At 41.4% G+C, this 22,927-nt stretch overlaps 4 protein-coding genes across 7 annotated transcripts; 2 read left to right on the top strand and 2 right to left on the bottom strand.

Annotated features, from left to right (window-relative positions):
• The first annotated feature begins 5,675 nt into the window (after positions 1 to 5,675).
• Positions 5,676 to 10,051, top strand: LOC115756732 (tubby-like F-box protein 3). 2 transcript variants are annotated; one of them, XM_030696621.2, is made up of 6 exons: positions 5,676 to 6,889; positions 7,938 to 8,025; positions 8,269 to 8,398; positions 8,474 to 8,653; positions 8,772 to 9,257; positions 9,760 to 10,051. In XM_030696621.2, exons 1-5 carry the CDS (start codon positions 6,536 to 6,538, stop codon positions 9,244 to 9,246), a joined length of 1,227 nt encoding a protein of 408 aa, XP_030552481.1. In that variant the 5' UTR covers positions 5,676 to 6,535; the 3' UTR covers positions 9,247 to 9,257; positions 9,760 to 10,051. The 2 variants fall into 2 exon arrangements, with proteins under 2 accessions (XP_030552481.1, XP_030552480.1); XM_030696620.2 differs by having other exon boundaries at positions 5,677 to 6,889; positions 9,770 to 10,051.
• A 493-nt stretch (positions 10,052 to 10,544) lies between these two features.
• On the bottom strand, positions 10,545 to 11,643 carry LOC115756737 (myosin heavy chain IB-like). Of its 2 annotated transcripts, XM_048280256.1 has the most exons (3): positions 11,253 to 11,643; positions 11,116 to 11,222; positions 10,545 to 10,853 (listed from the first exon to the last, which is right to left on the bottom strand). In XM_048280256.1, exons 1-3 carry the CDS (start codon positions 11,367 to 11,369, stop codon positions 10,748 to 10,750), a joined length of 330 nt encoding a protein of 109 aa, XP_048136213.1. In that variant the 5' UTR covers positions 11,370 to 11,643; the 3' UTR covers positions 10,545 to 10,747. The 2 variants fall into 2 exon arrangements, with proteins under 2 accessions (XP_048136213.1, XP_030552491.1); XM_030696631.2 differs by having other exon boundaries at positions 11,116 to 11,638.
• A 1,235-nt stretch (positions 11,644 to 12,878) lies between these two features.
• LOC115756736 lies at positions 12,879 to 16,322 on the bottom strand. The gene is made up of 3 exons (XM_030696629.2): positions 15,992 to 16,322; positions 14,446 to 14,552; positions 12,879 to 13,349 (listed from the first exon to the last, which is right to left on the bottom strand). Exons 1-3 carry the CDS (start codon positions 16,200 to 16,202, stop codon positions 13,071 to 13,073), a joined length of 597 nt encoding a protein of 198 aa, XP_030552489.1. The 5' UTR covers positions 16,203 to 16,322; the 3' UTR covers positions 12,879 to 13,070.
• Positions 16,323 to 19,701: 3,379 nt separating this feature from the next.
• Positions 19,702 to 22,510, top strand: LOC115756735 (CASP-like protein 1E1). 2 transcript variants are annotated; one of them, XM_030696627.2, is made up of 2 exons: positions 19,702 to 20,110; positions 21,862 to 22,510. In XM_030696627.2, the coding sequence occupies exons 1-2, from the start codon at positions 19,860 to 19,862 to the stop codon at positions 22,208 to 22,210; spliced, it is 600 nt and encodes a 199-aa protein (XP_030552487.1). In that variant the 5' UTR covers positions 19,702 to 19,859; the 3' UTR covers positions 22,211 to 22,510. The 2 variants fall into 2 exon arrangements, with proteins under 2 accessions (XP_030552487.1, XP_030552486.1); XM_030696626.2 differs by having other exon boundaries at positions 21,769 to 22,510.
• The last annotated feature ends 417 nt before the right edge of the window (positions 22,511 to 22,927 follow it).

Below are 22,927 nucleotides of genomic sequence, written 5' to 3'. Positions count from 1 at the left end.
TTATTTATTTATTTATTTTTACATATTGCCGACATTTGACCAGCAAAATGTTCTTCCGTAACTCGCGGCTATTGTTTTAATACTCGTCTCTTTGATTGTCACGCGGCAAGATACACGACATAGCTTCGTGACCTTGTCCGGGTTTGACCGATATGAAAATTGGTTTTGTTTATTTTGTTAACCCTCAAATTGCTATATTGTTTTTATTAAATCCGAATTTTCGGAAAAGAGGATATTTGTTTGTTATCCAACCGGTGGATGTGTAAAAAGTTATCTACAATGGTGGTGGATTCAATATTAATTCAAAGAAGAAAGTATCTCAAGTATAAAGATAACACTTATATTTAAACTAGAAAGATAAAATAACCTCGAAATACATAAAATATCCATTTTGTCCACTTAATTTAACTTTACTCCCCACGAAGCATTTGCCGCTGGTCGTGCATTGGACTTGTAGGCATCAAATTATTCATTAGTTATTTCCCAAATAACATTTGTTTTTATGTAAATTCAAAGAGAATAGACGACAAATAACCGTTTTAATTATTATTGCCAAACAGTTTTCCCCTCAGACATTTTATCTTTTGATCTTGAAATTGAAGAAACTATTTAATATAGTGAGAGATATTGAGTTTGAAGCATATATTTTAACACTTGTATGCATACATAATTATCCACTTAGTGTGAAGATTTGATTAAAATATTCTGAGAAGTAGCTTATTTCATCACATATTTTACTTAATATTCACTAAGTTCAAGATTAGAATAATTAATTCAAAAGTGGTTTTCATTACAAGACCATGAGTTCGATTCTTGTCATCTTGGTATTCTACCGTGTCTCGTAAATGATCGCGAGTTCTTGGAAAATCTCTCTCGTGTGGTGAATTTTGGCAATTGATCCCAGGGCAATCTGCGAAGATCGAGCGAGCGAAAAACCTTGGTATTGAGGATGTTGCTAATTCTGACACGTGAAGGAGGAGAGATGCATGTGCGCCCTTATCAGTTTCATATTCGATGCGGAAAGTGCATGGCCGCCGAGGAGAAATGTGGTTGCTTCGCCATGTTTGTCGGAGATGGAGGGAGATCATCAAAGAGACTGCGAAAGGGAGGCATCCGCATCGCTCCTTTTTGTTGGAAGATCCAAATGAAGCCGAAGCAGCTATTGGATTAGCTATTGTTTCGTCAATTTATCGTAACAGAAAATCAACTCTTATCAATCAATCGAATTTGTTGGATAAATGAATAAATAAGTAGTATTAATTATATATCATTAATTATAGAAATCAGAATATTCATCAATTCAAACTAGCATGTATAAAACGTAGGTTTGAGAAAAACGTAAGAAATCAAAGTATCTCGGACCGATCTCATGACTCGATCCGGAACACCTCTTTATATAGCAGAGGGCCTCTCGTTATAACTGTTGATCATATATTGATCCAATGGCTAAGATCGCATTTTCCCATCTAATCGGCTACCGACATAAATAGGGAAGTTATAGAGTACAAGATAATTACCATATTATCTACCATTGAGAATATTCTAGAGGATGGTAGAAAAACTTAAGGAAACCTATATGCGAAGTGTCTTAGCATCTTGAGGTTCTTCTCGGCAATATGATCGACTGGTTGCGCCAAGAAAACCTCGGTTTTCATTGTTGAGATTGAAATGATTTGTTGGGCAAAAGTTATACTCTCGAAACGTAATCAACAAGAATTTATGTAGGATACTTTTCTATGCGTAGAGATATTTGATAATTCTATTGATTCTACGTATTTCTCAACATTGTGCAGCCTGGCTAAATGTGCAGCCTGGTCCAAGGGACTCCCTTGTCCAATGTTTTATTAAACGCGATCAAGGTGAGAACAGGAAAACCTACTTTCTTCTTCTTCTTTTGGCCATAGTTGTTTATTTTTCAAATACCAGAGCATCTTTTGTCTCTCACTGAGGGCATTGTTTGTTCTGGACCATGGCATTAGCCTTTCAAGTTGGTCTAGGTTTTCTGTGAAGTTTTAGCTGCTGGATGTCTGTATTAAGGATGCCGAGATGTACGAGGATCATCGTCGCTTCCGCTTTAAGAGGAAATGGTGTAAGGCTCTGTGGATCCGCTATCTTTTGCAGCTGTAAATGAAGATGGCAAATTTCTTCTCGCTGCACGGGAGCTCCGGCGCCCTACCTGCAGGGACTACATCATCTCTTTAAATCCAGACGACATGGCCGAAGGGAGTAGCACGTACATTGGCAAATTAAGGTACTTACCTAAAGTCGTGTTCATGCTAAATGGTCATGCTGCTTATGTTAATTCTCGAGTCTTGGACTAACTGTTATCTTTCCGCATACGATTTGTTTTGGGTGTGGAAATCAGGCTCTATGTTCTTGCATAACACCCTGAAGTGTAAAGAAACATCCATGTAAGTTGCCCTAGAATTTTTCTTGTAATGGCGGTGGAAGAGGGCTATAAATAGTTGATCCCTCCCTCTCCACTTGAGACATACTTCGCGGAAAAGGAGCCGCTTCTGGAAAATGTTTTCTGAGAAGTCAATTTCTAGGAAATGACTATATTTTCAATGCTTTGATTGAGACTAGAAAATGAGCTAAAATATTTTTCATTGTTTGGTAAGAAATTTTTTTTCGATTTTTTTCCGATTTTTGTTTTTGATTTATTTAGTTATTCTTTTCTTTTTTCTTCTTTTTTCCTTTTTCCTCGCCTATCGTCGAACCTTGACGACCAGCCATAGGGTGGCTTGGCGAGGATCAAGCTCGTTGCTGAGCTTGTCAAGGTCTGGCGAGGCTCGAGCTCGTTGGAATCTAGTGAGCTTGAGCCTTGCCGTCGAGCTTGGCCAGGAGCTCGCCAAGTTCTAGCAAGCTCGAGCTTTTTAGATCTAGCGAGCTTGGCCTCGAGCACATTCGATGCCTTTGACGACGTAGGCTCGTGACGATCGACTGCCGACGCAGCCGAAGAATCTTTCGGTCATGGTTATGGCGGCGGCAAGGATTGTGACCCTGTGAGGCTGCGGCACGTGGAGGCTACTATTGCCGTCGGCGGATGTCCATTGGCAGCGAGGTTGAGTGGAAAGAGGGAGGTTGAAGACAATCGAGAGGAAAGAGCAGAAAGAAAAGAAAAATAATATCTTTATAAAAAAATATTGTAAAAGAGGAAAAAGGAAGAAAAGATAAATAAAAAAGAAAAGGAATGTGAAGTAACGAGGAAGGAAATATAAAATATTTTCAACTTCTCAAAAAGAGGAAAATATTTTTCTCAATTTTGTAGGAGTCGGGGGAAAATATTTTCCTTTATATTTCGAGTTCCAAATCACTTAACTCACAAAACTAATCGCGTTTCCGAGTTCCAAAGCACAGCTAAACTAATACAGCGATAAACATCCACAGATACTCGATCGGACCCTCGCCCATCTTGATAGAGCCCAAGCCGAACCCGGTCATGCCGCATCCAAATTCGAAGTCGATTCCCAGGAGTTAAACAGTTACACACATAAAGCTGGAAAAGTCTAAAGCGCCGCGGAATCGGTGCGTCCAAAACAAACTAAACACAACCCAAATCAAAATAGAGAACCTCTAATCCTGACTGCCAACTTAGCTGTACTCTTGTCCTATCGAACGGATACGCATTAAGGCTCTGCGCACCGCAGAACCTTCGGTTATCCTAAACTAGTACGCTTGTCCCTGGAACATCACCCACTGCAAACTCGAAATCGACACCATCACGAAACTCAAGCGCCGACCCATCAATCACCACTCAGAGCAGCACCCAACTCACAAAAACTTCACCCACAAGCGAAAGCATTAGTCTTGCTTAATCTTCTCACCATCCTCGTTTCCCTGTTCAACTAAATCCAGCAACGAAAGAGAAGCATCGCGCGCAAATAAAGGAAAGGAAACGAAACGAAAAGGAATCAGGCGAAAACCGGTCTCGACTCCAACCGCTCCGTCGCTCTCCTTTCCGCGAGATAATTGGTACTGTTCTGCCGCTGCCAATGGTAATATGCTATTGGTGGTGAGCAATTGCTTTCGCTATCAACAAATAGCAACTACCTTTCCAAGTCTAAATGCTTTCTTCATCTCACCTAACGGAATGTCACATGTGTTGAGTGCGTGATAAGCTTTCATCCGATAAAGATTAGTTATTAGGATTCCCACGATATCTGCGTTCGCGTAGTGCAGAGCAGAATATCGTAACGGAGTAATTGTATTTCGATCATTAATGGCAAGGGCACAGTTTCTTCGTATCTGAATAAGTTTACACAGGACGTTTGTTATTACGCGCTAAAGAAGGTAACGACATTTGAAGATCTAATCATATTTGCGAGCAATCATTTACTTGTTGGATCTACTTAACTTATGAATGTCTAATGGCCTAGATCTCTCTGAATTGTTTAAAGAGAGCGGGTGATGATTGCTACATGTCGAACTGATCAGTGAATCAACCAACTAGGCTTGATCAGTATCCCATTTTGAGAGGTGGGAGGTAGCCCATAAGAATTAAGGCGCGTGTGGATACGCTCCTTCGACCCCATTTTGGGTGTTATGTTCAAATACTCCGGCACGTACTTAGTTTGAAATGAGCTGGTGCCAAGGATGGCGAGGGCTCTCTTGGTGCCTAGTGAAGATGTTTATTTGTTGCAACCGGTGTAAGTAAGGATCGCACAGATTCACGTTATTGTCATTGAAACAGCACTTATATGATACTTAAATATTAAATTGCACTTTATAATTGGTAGTAGCCTCATTCACGCTTAGTATTTTAAAATAGCTTATGTATTTGATGAAGCTTAAAAATAAACTTCGACCATAGTCAATAAATGTATGTTAATCATGTAAGAAAGTCTCCTTATTTTGTTGTCTTGAACTATTTGGATTACGTATTAGTTATTGCATTGATTTATTTGCACGATTTTCCACATTTTCTTAAAACTAATAATAATGTTTTTTCCATCATTAATTTTTAAGAAAAAGTGGGATTTGCTTAGGGTTTGAACTGTAAACATTGTATAAGAGTCCGAGAGTTTAAGGAATTTATCATAACTTTCCAAGATCCTCTCAAAATTAAATTTTTTTTAATGGAACCGTTAAATTGTGTTTCGAACTTATCGATCATTCGCACTTTACTTATTGAGCTATCTCGGATGCTTTGTAAATTGTCACTCACATGAACCCATACGAGTCTCGTTTCCTTTGAGGTCTACTTGATCAACTACGAGCCTAATTTCACCAAAAAAAAAAAAGGCTATGTTTAATTTCAATTTTACCTCGATCTTTTTTTCTTTAACAGAGTACAATCTTTCACTTTAACCCCAAATTTGCTTAAGTGTCCAAAAACAGCCATTGATTGATCTTCAAAATTATCGATATCATGATCACTTAAAAATTTCACTATCATAATCTTTGTTTTTATCATTACTTTCACTTTTATATGAGTTAACGGTAATTCGATGCTGATAATTTTGAAGAAATCGATTGCGGACTGTTGGACGGAAGGTTTAAGAGTGTGGATCTAGTAGCATTAGATTGAAAGTTTGTAACTTTTTTAAACATAAAAACAGGGGGCAAGAATCGGAATTAAGATTGGACCTGAAGATTGATGGTTTTTCGGGAACTCAAGCCTCGTGGCGCAGCACATGGCACAAGTTCGCGACAGTGCCAGAGCCAGTGGGGTGAGGCCGTGTTTGGACAAGGTCCCGCCTGACCCAGACTCAGTAAAAAGGCTGGCCTTAGCCGACACGAACAGTGGTGACACGACAAAACCTAAACTCGAGGCGCTCGCTCCTCGATCCTCTCTCCCTCCCTCCCCACACACTCGCACAGACACGGGAGTATCGACCCGTAACCGGAAAATGGTTTTTATTACAGGACCCGGAATTCGATTCTTGTCATCTTGGTAATCTCTTTGTCTCCGGGGCGATTCCTTCCGTGGAAATGGCCGTGAGGCCTTGACAGCGCCTTGAAAATCCTCATCTGGGTGTCGGACCAAACCAGTCCCCTTTTTCTGTTCCGAGCGAAATGGTGCAGCCCATTCCCGACTCTCTCTCTGATGGTGGATTTGGGGATTGATCCGTGGGGGCAATTGTGGAAGATCGCGGTGCATTAGGTGATGTGAGCGAAAACCTGGTTTTCCTGTTAGGTCATATCGAGGGTTGTTGATTGTAAGTTGCTAGCGGTTATTCGAGTTCTTGGGTGTCTTAGATCTAAGCACTCTGTGATGCTGTGCAATTTGTTTCTTTTATTCGTGGGCTCATCAGTTAGGGGATGTTGCTGATTCTGACACGAGGAGAAGGAGAGATGTAAGTGCCCTTATCAGTTTTATATTGATGTGCTTATCGCTTGGGTTAGTTGCATCACTTGTCAAGCTCTCGGGCTTTGGATCATCTTGGTGCTCTTGATGGGTGAATTTTGGATGATGTGAAGAAATGGAATTGAGAATGGCGTTTGCTGTGTAAGTGGGAGGGTGTCGAGATATCAAAATTACACCTCTTTCGACACGAATTGATCCTTTGAGGGTATAGATCGCAAGGTACTGATGGCTTTGTTCAAAAGCATTATTCAGGACGTGAGGGACGAGATTGGGAACATCTCTAAGAAAGGGTTTGATCATGTGAAGTTTGGGTATGGGCTGAGATCACGCTCTCATCGGGTTGTTCAGGACAGTTCGGTAGTGGTCGAGGCATTGAAGCAGAGTTGTTGGGCGAGCATGCCGCCCGAGCTCTTGAGGGATGTGTTGATGAGGATAGAGGAGTCGGAGAGCGTATGGCCTCCGAGGAAAAATGTGGTTGCTTGTGCTGGTGTTTGCCGGAACTGGAGGGAGATCATGAAGGAAATCGTGAAAACACCGGAGGTGTCTGGCAAGTTGACATTCCCAATTTCATTGAAGCAGGTCTGTCATAGCGGTTCTCATATCAGCTTCTTTCACTGTATTATTCAAGCTATTAATTATTCATCCTTTTTTGGCTTTTGTTTTGCATTGGCTTGGATCTTTACCTTGCGTTCAGCATTACTCAATGATAAGCGTCCTCTCTAGCGGGTAGATTTGGGCTGAATTAGTCAGTGGCCCTGATGAAAGCAACACATAACCCAAGAGGAGAAAATGTATGAAGAATTTGCTTTTACGTAAAGAAGTAGAAATAAGGTGTTATCGTGAGAAGAAAGAATTCCTTGCTTCTGTCTTCTAACTTTTCCAAGTGTATCTGCTTTTTTTTTCCCCCGATGGCGACTGTGTTTGGATGTTGATTTAAGTCATTTGGGTAGCACAGATTTATGGTACCCTCATTCCTTTAACTTACTCGGGGGCATTTCCTTGATTTATTCGTAAAGTACGTAAGGATGAATTTCACATGTGAATCATAGATACTAAATGGAATGGGAAGCAAGGTAATATCATGCTTCAGGACAACACATCTAATCTAACATCTCCGCCCTTCACTCGTGCTTTTTGCCATGTTCATACCACGTAAAGTGGTTTTTGATAAACTAATTCATTCTTCTTTTTGATGAAGGGAGTGGTCCTGCAGTTTGTTTGTGATTGGAATCTCAACAATTTCTTCTTTACTTTGGTCTTATAATTGTTTCATAGTTGTAATTGCAATGATGTATTTTCTAAAGTTGTTGACTCTGAAATTGTAATAATCAAGCACTTAAATAGAGTACTTGTTAGCCAATATATGCCGAGTAGTTCTTCTATTTCCATGCCTTGGCAGATTACATTGGATGATAAAGTAGTAACTTATATCGACAGCAAGTTCTTTCAAGCTTAAGCTTCATAAGTATCTCATCACATGTATCCCAACTACATATGCTGTACAATCCCGTGGTGTTATATTAGTTATAATGCTGGGAAGGTAATGGTTCTGAGCGTTTTTTATCAAGGAAAATGATTGTGGCGATGTTTATTGTCATTAACACATAATCTTTGGCTAAATGTGCAGCCTGGTCCAAGGGACTCCCTTCTCCAGTGTTATATTAAACGCAGTCGCAGCAACCAAACATATTATCTCTACCTCAGCTTAGATCAAGGTGAGAACAGGACAACCTATTTTTCTTTTCTTTTTGCCCCATATGTTACTTTATGCTCGAAATACCATAGCAGCCTTTTGCTCTTTCCAAGGCCATTTAGTTCTAAACCATGGAATTAGCCATTCAAGTTGGCCTAGGTTCTCTAAAGTTTTAGTTTTTGGATATACGAGATATTCTATTATTCTCGTTATTTCCTTTTTAAGAGCAAGTATGTAAGGCTCTGTGGATGCACTATCTTTGCAGCTTTAAATGAAGATGGCAAATTTCTTCTCGCCGCACGGAAGCTCAGGCGCCCTACATGCACCGACTACATCATCTCTTTAAATCCGGATGACATGTCCAAAGGGAGTAGCACGTACATTGGAAAATTAAGGTACTTACTGAAACTTGTGCTCGTGCTGAATGGTCAAGCTGCTTATGTTTAACCCTTTGCATTCTTAAATGATAGGTCAAACTTTCTGGGCACGAAGTTCACAGCCTTTGATGCACAGCCTCCAAATGCTGGCTCCAAAGTCATGAAAAGTCGGTCCACCCGGCTAGTGAACTTTAACCAAGTCTCCCCGAAAGTTCCCGCTGGAAATTACCCTGCAGTGCACATATCTTATGAGTTGAACGTCTTGGGATCAAGGTAGGAAAACTGACTCGTACCACTTTACTATGAAAAAACGATTTTAAGAAAGATTGACTCTAGAGTCTCAACTAATTGTTTCTTTCTGCATCTTATTTGTATTGGGGGTGGAAAGCAGGGGACCGAGAAGAATGCAATGCGTCCTGGATGGCATACCCGCCTCTTCGATTGAGCCAGGAGGAGTTGCCCCGACTCAGACTGAATTTATGTCTAGCACTCTCGACACATTTCCGTCATTTTCTTTTTTCAGATCTAAATCGACGCGCGTAGAGAACCTTCAGTCTGGGAGACCATTGTCTGCTTTAAAAGATGGGATGTTGGTATTGAAGAATAAGTCCCCGAGGTGGCATGAGCAACTCCAGTGCTGGTGCCTTAATTTCCATGGACGGGTGACTGTTGCTTCAGTGAAGAACTTTCAGTTAGTGGCTTCTCCAGAACAAGGAGTCGCTGGTCCAGAGCATGAGAATGTTATCCTCCAGTTTGGAAAAGTGGGGAAGGATGTATTCACAATGGATTATCAATATCCTATCTCAGCTTTCCAATCATTCGCCATATGTCTCAGCAGTTTCGACACTAGAATCGCCTGTGAATAGTTGACTGCCAGGTACTGATCTCTCCATTGTTATGCAGCCTATTACTGGTTAATTTGATAAGAATGATAAGCAGTTCTTTTGCAATTTGTATGGACTTCTGTTCGGCAATTTTAATGTTATAACTATGGTTGTGTCAATAATCAATATTTAAGACATCAAATTGTATTGTACTTTATACTCTTTGGGGTTTTATCTTCAAGAGATGTGACATTTAAGGCTCCTTATCACATCATGGTCAAGCTCTCAAGCTCTATGTTCTTGCACAGCACCCTGAAGTGTACATGCGGTGATTTTGCCTTGTTTCAGTCTTTCAGCATTTCCATCCGGCATTGATTGAGAACGTTTGCTTTTCTTTGATTGATAGCTACTGGCTTTACCTGTATTGATAAGTAAAGGCTTACATGCAAACGGAATGGTCTATTTGGTGTCTGTTTGCTATCTTGTCGTGTCGTTGCTTAACCTTTTGGGTCCACTTGAACTGACTGCAATTTCTATGTTTGCCCTTCCCGGGAGGTTTTTCTAGGCAGAGAGAAGGATTTCTTGGAAGCCATAGCGGTTTAACGTATTTCTGGGGAGCAATCTGATCAAAGGATTTTGCCAGAACTTGGTAGCCCCTTTCTTTTTTAAATTTTTTGAAGTTTGCCCAGACTCCGTCTGGTGTTCCTTATCGATTTTTCATTGTATATATGTGCTTTTGCAGCTGGAGAGACATTTGTGTGTATGAGTTTGGTTTCTTGTGGTTTTGTCTAATGTATCCGAATACTTTGGTGAATGATTGCTGAGGAATGCCTGCTTCGTTTGCTGACAGCTTTGGAAGAAGCCATTGCCGAAATCGAACTTTTCTTGTGCTGACTTGATTAATTATTCTGAAATGGAGTGTTGTGATGCAAGTCAATATATACGTTGTGTTACGCCGACAAACAATGATGTCGAAACCCTCGGACCGTTGCCTGTGAACTCAAAAAATTCCTAGGATGCACTTTGGCGATGGTGACTTGAACTACTTAATCATCTGAAGCTTTTAGGTCAAACAGTGAGAAACGCAAATATTGTTCAGAGCACTCGTCATTTTGATCATCCACATTCCACATTGAGCTTCATACTAATTTTATGTTGGCCTTAGAACTTTCATGATATTAGCCCGTAGCGAGAGCGAAATTCCTGAACTGAACCCGGCATCTTAGTACTAAGGTTTACGCAGGTCTCTTGATAGATCTGTCCAATTCTCGAATGCGTTGATGAGATGACTGCTCTGTCGGTCTTGCGGTTCAGGCAATTCTCATACAATGGGAATTGTGAGCCATAGTCATCAGTATCTTGAGAAATTTGAAGCGGTTCATAGGCATTCCAAAATGATTTAGTGCGCTAATGTGAAGCACAAACAGAAAAAAAAAATTTGGAAGACGAACAGCGTATTATCCACGATACAGAAGTGAAAATCGGAGAAATACATAGGTAAATTAGCGCACGCAACCGTGTGCTGGATCAAAAGGTCTCCAGATCAGAAGGGCGGAGGACCCCCAGGACCGGGAGGGCCATACGGCCCGCCGCGCGGCCCGAAGCCGAAGCAATCTTGTAGCAACCAGCAGCAGCACAGGCAGTACATGCTGCACAAGACCGGAGAGTCATTAACAGAAATTCGAGTGTCGTTGCCATCAGTTTTCTATCAAGACGCCTACTGCGAGTCCTATACGCTCTTCTTGAACTATGAACATGTTCGTGTTCTACTCTCGTCGAGATAAAGCCAACAAGATAACACGCATTTCAATTACATGCAATAGTTTCGGCCGAGAAATAGAATTGTACATCCATAAGAAGCTTCAACTGTGCCGGATATGGTAGATCAAGCAAGAGGGAGACGATGCTCACCAGGAAGATACCATGCTGCATAGGCCATCAAAGCACCCACCAAAGAAGCCTCCAGGTCCGAAGAAGCCGCCACCGGGTCCCCACGGGCCTCCGAACCCAGGACCCCAAGGCCCTCCTGGCCCCGGTCCCCATGGTCCCCCGGGTCCACCAAAACCCGGACCTCCGAAACCGGGTCCGCCGAAACCTGGTCCTCCTGGCCCGCCGAAACCCGGTCCTCCAGGACCGCCGCCTCCTCCAGGTCCTCCAGGTCCCATTCTACCGCCCGGAAACAGATGAGGATCAGAGATCAGTGGTATTTGGTGCACCGATTAATCACCGGAGAGATTCGCAAGTTGAGCTCGAGCAGCAGCGAACCGTACACAGAGGAAATATCAAGATGGGAGTGGGCAGAGCGAAGACAATGAAACGACTTCAGACAGAGCTCTTTAGGAGTGAGATCTCAGTTCGCAGGTGGATGAGGCAGTTTCCTCGTGGCAAAGCATCTTGCTTTCGTTTTTGAAACCAAGTTGCTCACGAAAATGTCAACCAAACTTCTCAAAGAACAATAGCTACTATTCAACGCCGTGCTAGTTGCTCCCTCCTAGTCCCACACCAACCATTCAACGCCTTCAACTTCAGTACAGTTAGAGCGTGAATCTGATCGAGATAAGCAACCACTCGCAATGACTCTCAAAGGGCCAAACCGTGAGTAGCAGATCGATAACAATCTTTTTCGTTATCCAAAGAAACTCAAACACGACGCGATGCGCCTACACTCAAAACGTTTCGGCCAATCTTTGACATAAATTCTTTGTGATCGGGTTAACGACATGATATGGCATGAATGACCGACACTTGGTTTGATTGCATGGCATGAATCGCTAGCCCTCGTTCAGTTGATCTTTCACTGATATTTGTAACATGGACATTAACATCTGCAATCACTAGTTGCCCATCTCTCGATGATTAAAGTTGCTCAAATCAATTCACAGCTGGGCTACCTCTCTGTCACGTTCGGTACGTTTACTTAATAATGTAATGATCTCATATGAGGTACAACTGTAGGGTCATTGCTCTTCTGTGATGCACACAGGGGCTCTTACTCTTTTCAGCAAATGCACGGATTCCCCACTCATTTTGGCAAGTGTACCGATCGGTTGAATTTCGAAAATTCGAAAGACAGAATGAACTGGATCTTGATATTATATACGGATAACAAAAAAAAAAAAAAAAAAAGAATATGATTCAAGAAGTACACCCTATGGATGTTTTGGATTAGTACATTCACGTGCCGGCTTAATGGGGATGAATTTCCCAAATAAACACAAACATATGTTCCCCAGTTGATGCCAACCAAGTTCACAAATCAGCTAGTTTCATTCCCCCTTTGGACGTGCAAATGAACTAGTTAGAGAAAAAAGAAGTCTTACCCTGGAAAAACAACCATTTAGAGCCCGAAGTACATAATAACAGTGACGTATGTGTACAAAACATATAAATTTGACCTGTCATTAGTTAAGACTCCATACCCAAAAAAAAAAAACGTGGTAAATTAATTCTGCGTGCAAAACCTACCACAGCGGCGAGACAGGAACAAAGCGACACCATTGTCCATAAGGATTTTCAGGCATAAGTACAGTCATAAACGATGAGCTCTGGTGATTATCCAGTATGCATGAGTTAGGGAAACTATGATACCGAGTGGGCACCGTTCGAGCCACTTGAAAAGCACCAGACTCTCCCTCGCTAGCCCAAAAAATAGTGAGCACCCAGTTAATGAATCTATAGAAGGTTCCATCTCATATTAAAAGAAAATGTACAAGCTTTCATTTCCTACAGAGAAAAAAAAAATTGCAATTTCAGGTTTAACTTTCCACACAGGCAAGAACTCCAGAAACACTAGCCATACCTCGTATAGAAACCAAAGAGAAAAGAGAGGGGATAACGAACTCCCCATTGAAGGAGCAACCCGAGCACTAATTCAAGCCTTGGACTCTCTGCAAAAGATGCTCGATTCTGTACTTCATAACAGGTTGACCAGACCGTGTCTTCTTGAACATCTTCGCTCTTTCCGCCTTCCTCCGAGCCTCAGTTTTCTCCCTCTCTCCTTTCTTTGCTTGTATAATTGCCTCCCTCTCCTTTCTTGCTCTCTCGTCCTCCTCATGCTTCTTCTCGTACAGCTCCCTCAGACTACTTGAGCCACTCTTCTTATTCTTCTTATTTCTCTTGTTAGATTCGTCCATTTCCTTTGTGTCCTGCACAAAACATCAACATTAGGCGTATAAGCTTGAGGTCTTCAATGCGGGAGTGCATCTCCGTGCACCTCGACAACAGAAAGGAAAAGAAATTTCACAAATCCAATGTGCATAAAATCATAGAGTTCACCTTAAATTTCAGGAAAAAAGTCGGGAGCATTACTCCGCACGCACAATCTCAAATATCAGAAATAACACTAGTGTAAAGTAGAAAGTTTAGATGAGATCTACAAATTAAAATAATCACATGCAAATGGGAACGTAACACTTAGTTTGGATGAAGTGATTACAAAGTCATAAGGATATGTAGTGATTAGGAAACTAAAAAATATTGCATATGGATATAATCATAGGATGTTATGTTTTGTCTGCCTTTTGTTATATATATGAATGCCTGTTACAACTTGTCTTCCTTTTTTTGTCAAACAAGGTGAACTTTTTATGCTACTATATCTATTCTAATGAGTAAACCATAACATGATTATTTTGTTTATGAAGTTGAATATGCGCAAAATAATCACAGAAGATATAACTAGATGCCTTTCCATTGTTTTCTTTTCTTCAATCAAACACGAATGGCCAAATTCTCTCTGTTTCCTTTCTTTCATAAGCATCCAAACACCAATAAATCAAATTGTTTCCTTCCATTTCTTTTCTCTCCTGAGGTCATTATCCGAGTCATTTCCATTCGCTCCTAATCACTCCATCCAAACTGAGTGTAATATGATGAATCACGCTTTTGACCATCAGGACGCTGAGAAATAAATATTTGAGTTACCGTTGCTCATTAAGTTAATAAATCCTCTCAAATATGAGATACTGCAAAAGAAGTCGGTCTTACATAACCACTCTGGAAATGGATCCTCCCCGATCTTAATTTCAACCAGCATCAAGGAAGATCCATAAGATGTCGGAAAGAGCATTGCAGGTAAAAGGTTAACAATAAAATCATAAAAATATAAAGTGAATTTTGATTTTCCATGGAAGGAAATGTGCATACTACATACCCTTCACCAAATCAACTAGATGGGAAGTCAATTCTCATGAAAGAAAACAGACAGAACAAATAATGACATTGTCAAATGCAATAACAAACCTCTGAAGGTTTCACGGCCAAGGGATCATTTTGCTCGCTTAGATGCTTCAGGGATTTCTTGTACTTGCTGACATACTTGGCATTTTTGTAGAACTCTCTTTGCTTTTCTGATAGTGATGAAATCCATCAGCTCACGAGATTTTTTTTTTTTTATAAAAAAAACTTTAAAGAAGCATGAAGTCGCAGACAATAGCCAACATCCATATAATGACAGAAAAAAATATTGCTCCGATTCTACACAAAAAAGAGAAGCAAAGGTGAAGGGGGAAAAACAAAATGAAGAACCTGTATTAAAGAATAAGTAAGAGGATGTACACAAGGATGAAACGAAAAAAAAAAGGTTCCTAAATACAAAGTAGGTCACAGAGAGACAAGTCAGTCATCACTGATCACTTATCAGAGGTCTCAAGTTGCCAAAAGCTGTCCAACGGAAGATGAAATGTATCAAGTTGGTCATAGGTCGCTTGGGTCAACAGATCCTCTAAGCATACTAAAAGAAACATTGATTATGAGAGCGTTTGGAAGGAAATAAACCCAAGATGTTTGTCAAAGGGTGAAAGAGAAATATTCATATTAGCCTCCTTAAATGGGCCAAAACGTTAGCGAGTTGCAATCTTGAACGATGATAAAAGCAACAGTTCCAAATCAGATGGAGATTAAAGTACAGTAACATAAGCTCGAGTGATCGCGACAACCACATGCTGCGTGTTGAGAGAGACAAGAATTCACGTAATCGTGTCATCATAAAAGAAAAATAAGGTTTTACAAACGAGCTCATTACAAAGTGAGGCCGTCTCGATTGTCCAAATACAACCAATAGATCAAATTTTGATCGCCCTTCCACAGAGAATAGACAGACAGAAACCTCGGAAGATAATCTCGTACCCTAGAACTCACCAGGCCAAAATCATTTAACAAAAGCACATCGCAGAGCTGTAGTATCAATATGGACCTGGACCTACCCGCAAGTGCACCACTCTGCATTTCATTTTACTGCGCTTTGCTAGACCAAAAATAAGGTTTTACAAACGAGCTCATTACAAAGTGAGGCCGTCTCGATTGTCCAAATACAACCAATAGATCAAATTTTGATCGCCCTTCCACAGAGAATAGACAGACAGAAACCTCGGAAGATAATCTCGCACCCTAGAACTCACCAGGCCAAAATCATTTAACAAAAGCACATCGCAGAGCTGTAGTATCAATATGGACCTGGACCTACCCGCAAGTGCACCACTCTGCATTTCATTTTACTGCGCTTTCCTAGACCAAGAGTCGCAAAAATATCATTGAAAAAGCTCATAACAGCGAGCAATTCACTGCCCCTCAACCCCCCACACACCCACCCCCCAAACCAAAAAAAAAAAAAAAACCTCTGCTTTTGATTCCCCAACAGCCAAAAAGAATGCAACTTTCCTAATTGCACCTCACACCCAGCAACCATAACCACCTCATTATAATACAGCCGCAGGAAAAGACGCACACACATCACCACATGCAACTAAAGCCACTCGAAAATCATCAAGCACAGGGTGTGCACACATACTGATCAGAGCAGGGTTGTACTGATTCCGATTCGAGGTCGACTTTATGTTCGCAAAGGCTTCGAGAGAGAGACCGCCACCCCCCAAACGCATTATGTTCTTCTTCTTCTTCTTCATCGCCGCCTTGCCGTTATTTGTCACAGGCTTTGAGGAGCCACCGAATCTTCCCCCCTTCCCATGGGGCTCTTCGTCCTTATACGCCCGACCCTTCATTGTCGCTGCAAATCACAGCACGTACCAGCAGGAATTTCGACCGATAGTCGCAAGGTTCAGGCGAAACAGAGAAGGCAGTCTGTGGGAGAGAGAGAGAGAGAACCCTAATTCTCCCTGATTTATTTTCTCACGTCACCTTCGGGTTCTGGCCCAACGGGCCTAGATTCTGATGACGTGGCGAAAAATTGCCATTTGGAAAAAAAAAAATGAAAGAGAGGAAGGGGAGGGAGGGGTGGCATACAAACCACATTAGATTGATTAATCTTAAACTGTCGGAATTAACTTAATCCCATTACCTTGTAATTAAACCACTTAATATGCCAAATTTTTGTTCCGAACATCGCACTTCTCCAATTAATTGACTATTCGTATTAAGTTGTTCATTTAAAAGTTACGTATTATCCGAATATCGAACAGGAAGTCATTCCCGATCGTCGTGCCCGAAAGTCAACAAGAATTTTTACAAGCGAATATCATATTTGAGATTAGGGGCGTAAAGAAAGGTGCTCAGATCATTCTATTATGACTTTGACACAAAGATAGGATGTATTTCAAGCCATGACTTGCTCTAAAGGAATTAGATTGCTCCGATAATGTTTATATGAACCCATTGAATGATGAGAATTAACAAGCTAGGACATGGAAATTTCTCCTACTTTTCATTTTTTTTTTTGGTCGAATCCCTCTCTTCTTTTTAAGGGGGTCAATTCTCGTGCATGTTTAATTAAGGGGAAAAAATAAAGAAGAAAATGTATGGCATTTTGCCTTGCATGAACTCACACTTACATAACATATTTGATTTTGTCCGCTTCCAATATTCTTAAAACGGGAGAATTATAAAAAAAAATTTAAACCTATTGTAATTATATCAATTTTATCTTTTTTGACTAATTGAGTTCTAAATCTTTTGCATTTGTGTCAATCCAGTCAATTTTGGCCAAAATCGCCGACTTTGTCGTCTGGCACTAATATAGGACAAATTTCAATAACATTCTAATATTTTTTGGAATTATTTTTTTTTCTTTTTCCCTTTTCTCTCTCTCTCTCTCTCTCTCTCTCTCTCTCTCTCTCTCTCTCTTTGCTTCCTTCTTCCTCCAGCTAGTCACCGGTTCAACAACCGGCCCGAAGCGAGGGCCGGCAAGGTCAACCTTTGGCAAAGCTCATCCCCGCTGACCCCCTAGCGAGGCTTGACCTCGCCCTTGAAAAAAAAAGTGATTTCCGATCAAAATTGATTGGATTGACTCAATTGGTATAAATGCAAAAGATTTATGATTCAACTAGCAAAAAATAATTTAGGACTGGATTGATATAATTACAATATGTTTATGACTTTTTTGATAATTCTTCTTTTCAAAATACTGCCTGTGTGCTTGGACAAAGGGTTTGAGATGGAAGAGAAAAAGGAAGACAAAAATGAAGCTAAAGCAAACAAGAACCAATGAAGAGAGATGCCTCCACTCTTGTTTGGAACATTTGGAAATTGAGACGATTGAGATTGGTGAAGAACGTGTTTTCACTTGTTCGAATAAGTTAATGAAAGCAAGAAGGAAAGAATTGTTGGAAATATGGGATAAATTGAAGGGTGAATGAATGAGAAATTGATGCTCAAAGAACACCCTTGAGGGGAAAGCGGGAAAGTGGAAGACACTAATCCCATATTGAAAAAGAAGAATGCTTTAGAATGCTTTATAGATAGTTACCCTCTTTTGAAGTGGTAACTATCATAGTACAAGCACTATGCCTCAAGCGTAGGTGTAGGGGAGGTGCAAATCCCAAGCCTTGACGGAGGCTTGACGAGCTAAAACTTGGGTGCGAGCGCACGACCCGCGTACACAAATGCGGGATCGAGAAAGTGGGCCTCGCGAAAAGTCCAATTTTGCCTTCTGGTTTAATTTTCTTAACTCAAACTGTTACAAACTTTTTTTTTGTAACAAATGCTAAATTAATTGAGTAACGGCAGATTAATGGCATTGCTGTTACGAAATCAATATTATAACGGCAGATTTAATCGATCGTTGTTATTCTTTTTCGAAATGCCCCCCATTTACCCTATAAGTAGATAGCTTCCCATTCTAATTTTTAGTGGGCCAAAAAATCTTCTCCCAGTCTTTCTATTCTCAGCATTTCGCATTGTTTTCGAAAGTGTTCGGGTTCCGATTTGTTCAAGTTTTCCGAAAACTTTAAAGTGCTATGCTTGCTTCTTCGCCGCCAACCATTGCATCCTGGAAGACAGACGTTTGCGAAACCTCGAGCACACACTATAGGGGACGAATCTGTTTTAAGGAAACCGTATCAAACACGGGCCTCGGTATTATTTGTATCGATTCCAATTTTTTTTTTTTTTTTTTGGGTACCGTTATTGCAATTCCATTTCTGTTCAATTCTATCATTGTACTGTTATAATTTCAAGTTTAGTGTGATTATCGGTTTGTATATTGTTCATAACGATTATACTAGAGCCATATTGAATTTTGTTACAGGAAAAACTATGAGATCAAAGTTACTAAATTCGGTCCTTAGATTTGTCTTCTGCAATTACTTCGAAGGGCGATTTGGTAAACTCATCGATTTCCTGTGACGTCAGAGTTTCTTGAATTGGAATATCATAATATTTTCTCCCATTGCTACACGTTATTTGTCTATTTCTACATTGCCCGAGTAGATTTACTTGAGTTAGGCTAAGCTTAAAAGTGACTATCTTGAAAATGTGTCGATGATGACTCTTCATGGATTCGTCTACGTAAGCCGTGGCTAAAATTACAAGAAGAAGAGTTCTGATAACATACTTAGTAAGTCCAACGAACATGAGGACGAGCATTTCATGTTGGATTAGGAATATACACGATCGGACCCATCTGTAAAGTATCCAGGACCTATTCATATCTTTGGCTTTCATAGAGACGAAAATGAGTTTGATTGTCCATCTTACATTAATTATTGAAAGGGCATCCTTGAAATAATTCCTCACATAGTTTTTTTTTTCTTTTCCTTTCGGCCTCTCAAGTAAGAGATTCATTCCCGCCGATTTTGGTTCTCTCCTGAAACTTTTTCACCGGCTCTTCCCTTCCAAAACACAGCACCGAACCCTCCAAAGCGCGCAGGTTTTATCCAACACGACTTGGACATGGAATGAACCTCGCGCCATCTCTCTTCACGACGGTCTTCATTTCTAGTAATTCGCGTGTGGTTGGCGGGATTCGAACGCATGAGCTGTCGTTCTTGAGCTGGGACGTTGAATATCGATTGTAACTCGCGTCCGCATATTTAATTGTTCATCCAACCAAGCGAACCAAACGTGGTCCAATCTTTGCCAAACCCGTTAAGGTTGTAATTAAAAAAAAGAGCTAACTAGCTAACGCTCAAGACCACCACACCAAGATTGTGCCCGTTTTTGATAAAACCCTACTTCCTGTTCTATAAGGTTTTGCACAGGAGGGTCATGGTCTAGCTAGCCGAGCAAAGTACGATAGCATTAAATTTGTGCGTCATCTCCCTTGACGTGAAACTGCGTTCACCTTCAATGCCCCTCCAACTCCCCAAGTCTCTCCCTCTCTCTCTCTATTAACTCATCAACTCTCTCTCTCTCTCTCTCTCTCTGAAATTTCTCACACTCACTGAACTCAAAAAACACACACAAGGCAGCACACAAGACGCGGAATGGAGAGCCAAAGCAAGTCGAGCATGGACAGGGCGGCAGCGCCGGGCGACGCTAAGGTGGTGGGTCATCCGCCGAAGGCCTTCAGGCGTCCTGATCTGCTGCTTCGCACCCTGGCGCTGGCGCTCACTCTGGCGGCCGCGATCGTGGTCGGCGTCGACAAGGAGTCCAAGATAGTCCCCGTCGCCATCTCCCAGAGCCTCACGTTGCACGTCCGTGCCACCGCGAAGTGGCAATACATGTCTGCTTTCGTGTAAGTCCCCGCTATCAATCTTGTTCCATCTATCTTTCTACAACGCTCTCTATATTTGGAGAGAGTTTATAGTGAAAAGGGAATAGTTCTATATCGGGGAATATAGAAGAAATATATGAATGTAGTTCTACATGACTCGCACGAACCTCAAACCAAGTGCATGGATACGACCATGTAACAAGCTTTGTCGTAGCAGTGTTTTGTCACACCAGTCCAACAAGTGGGTCAGGTCAGAAATCATCCGGCCCAAATAGATTTATTGAACCTGTTTTGTTCCATCTCCATGCAAATATAAATCTAGTGACACGTATCCGACCCGTTCTATACTCAACCCAACCCATATTCCTAAAATACTTTTATTTTTATTCCATTCTAGAAAAAAATCATATTCAAATTGAGGTGAAAGTACTGAGTGAGTGAGAGCGAGATCGAGTGAGAGCGAGTGAGAATGGAGAGGAATTCATATAGGTGAGTCGAGTCTAAGTTGTAACCCAATTTATGATCAATTTATGACCCATTAACACCTATTTTATGTTTAATTAAACCCATTTATGATTCATTTATCGATATAATTAACCTATTTGACGACTCAACCCATCCTCTATGGATTAAGAAATGTGTTGTTTATGATTTATTTTGACAGGTCTAGTGAATCATTCTCATATAAAATGTAAATATGACAGGTCCAGTAGTTTGAGAGGTGGAGAGTACCAGTTTCGGATTATGGGTTGCATAATCTGTGTTTTTTTTTTCTAGATATAATCCATAGTTTGGCAATTAAATCCCATTATTAACGTTCCTAATGAGGGCAAAATTAGCTGTGGCGCTCACAGAAGCGTCAACAGCATTCCCCACTCCCCAGCCAACTTGATAGTGACCAATACTCTTAAAAGCTGACGCCTCATTACTCTGCGTCCTTCGGTAGTTCCATGTTTGACCTCGCGTAGTAATGAATCTTTAACTCGCTCTGCCCTTTGCCCTGAAGAAGAGGTAGAGAATAACATGACAGCATGCATATAGAAACCTAGGGTTGGATTTTCATGTTATATGTGCTTGTCTTCTGTGATGCTTAACTCCTATATAATCATAATGATAATGGGTAAGGGTCGGTTTAGCGATTGAGAAAATACGAAGCCGGCGTGCGTTTCGCACGAGTTTCGTTCCCCTCAAATCGTGTCGCATTTCAACTTCGGCTCGTGCCTTAAACTATCCCCTGATATTAGTAACCATAGCACTTGGTCTCCAGGTTTACCTAAGATGACAAAGTTTTTTAACTCCATGGATACGTCAGGAGCGGGCTAAAAATAGACGACAATTGACATATGTTTCCCGATTCTGACCGTCGAAAAGGAAAAATGACGAGGAGAAACCATGATGTTTCCGGTTATGGCACGCTCAATGTGGTTGGGATTATGACATCATCATTTCCATTTGATCGAAAGGGAAATTTCGTGAACGATCTAGGAAGGATTCATCATAGAGTAGCTAGGGTTTCTGTCCATTTAATGTTTGATTTATGCCACCCTGAACGAACCATGCTGCGACGCACGGTTAGAACCCAAGCAAACCAGAAGTTGTTAGGTAACGAGTTATGTTGGTAGTTTACGAGACTGAATACCATAAGGAGAATGATGCTCTTGATCTTTTCAGATTGTTAGGGTTTATATGCTCCTGTACATATCTCATTCAATTTCAGCTTCAGCATTTGCCACCCTAATGATGTCATTTATTCTCCGAAATGCCGTCTTCAGATACTTCCTGGTGTCGAATGCCGTCGCGTGCTCGTACGCGGCCGCATCCCTCATGTACATCGCCTTTGCCGGGGCCGCCCGCAGTGCCAAAGCAGATTTAGCCATTAGTGTGCTTGACATCGTCGTGATGGGGCTGCTTCTGTCCGCCAGCGGCGCGTCCGCCGCCATCGGCGTGATCGCCCAACGCGGCAACTCCCACGTGCAGTGGAACGAGGTCTGCCACGTGTTCGGCGGCTACTGCCACCAGATGACGTCAGCGTTCGCGCTGTGTCTCCTCGGCTCGTTTGCGTTCCTGCTGCTCGCGGTGCTCAACGTCATGGACCTCCACAAGAAGGCAACGCAAAGATGAAAATTGAAGGTATAAAATGATCAATACCGTTTGGTGGGGAAAGTTAATACTTGTGTGGCTAGGGCTTTTGATTTTCTCTCTTTGTCCGGTGATGGGTTGGTTTGAAGGGTAAGTAGGGAGTCGTAGCAAGGTGGATGGGGCTGTGGTTTGACTCGTAGTAAAAGTTGAGTTGGCCATTTTTAGCTGCAGAGATCTGGTGAGTTGGCGATTCGGGGCAAGTGCTTCATGTGTTAGAGCTACAGTACTTCCTGTTGGTTCTTCTGAAAGTATTAACTACATTGAATCTGATATTGGCTCTCTCGTTTGCTGAAGTATAATAACAAAAAGTGCCGACATGGCATGAGATTAGCATCGAGACAGCCAATACTTCTCGTGACAAGATAAGACATGCCATACAGTACGAGAAAGACATGCGAATCGTCGCTCTTCGATTGATATCATGAAGCAAACCAACCAACCTCGCTCTCGACCCTGCACATCTAGACTAATTAGGAAGAAGAGCAAAACAGGAATATCAGTCTTAATCACCAGCAGTTCTTAAGAGACTAAACCAAATTCTTTTGTTGGTATGGTGGTAAAAGACTAAGCAGAAGCAGACAAACATTATACTTAGGCTTATAGCGAGCCGAAAACCACGGCCAGAAGCCAAAAGTCACAATGAAAAGCAGGCACTCTACAGAGGTCACGTTAACCTTCGACACCTTTCATACCCAATTT

Source organism: Rhodamnia argentea, chromosome 1 (assembly GCF_020921035.1).
Source record: "Rhodamnia argentea isolate NSW1041297 chromosome 1, ASM2092103v1, whole genome shotgun sequence".
NCBI classification, from domain to species: domain Eukaryota; kingdom Viridiplantae; phylum Streptophyta; class Magnoliopsida; order Myrtales; family Myrtaceae; genus Rhodamnia; species Rhodamnia argentea.
The sequence above is the reverse complement of the archived record's forward strand: the minus strand, read 5'-3'. Positions and strand labels throughout refer to the sequence as shown.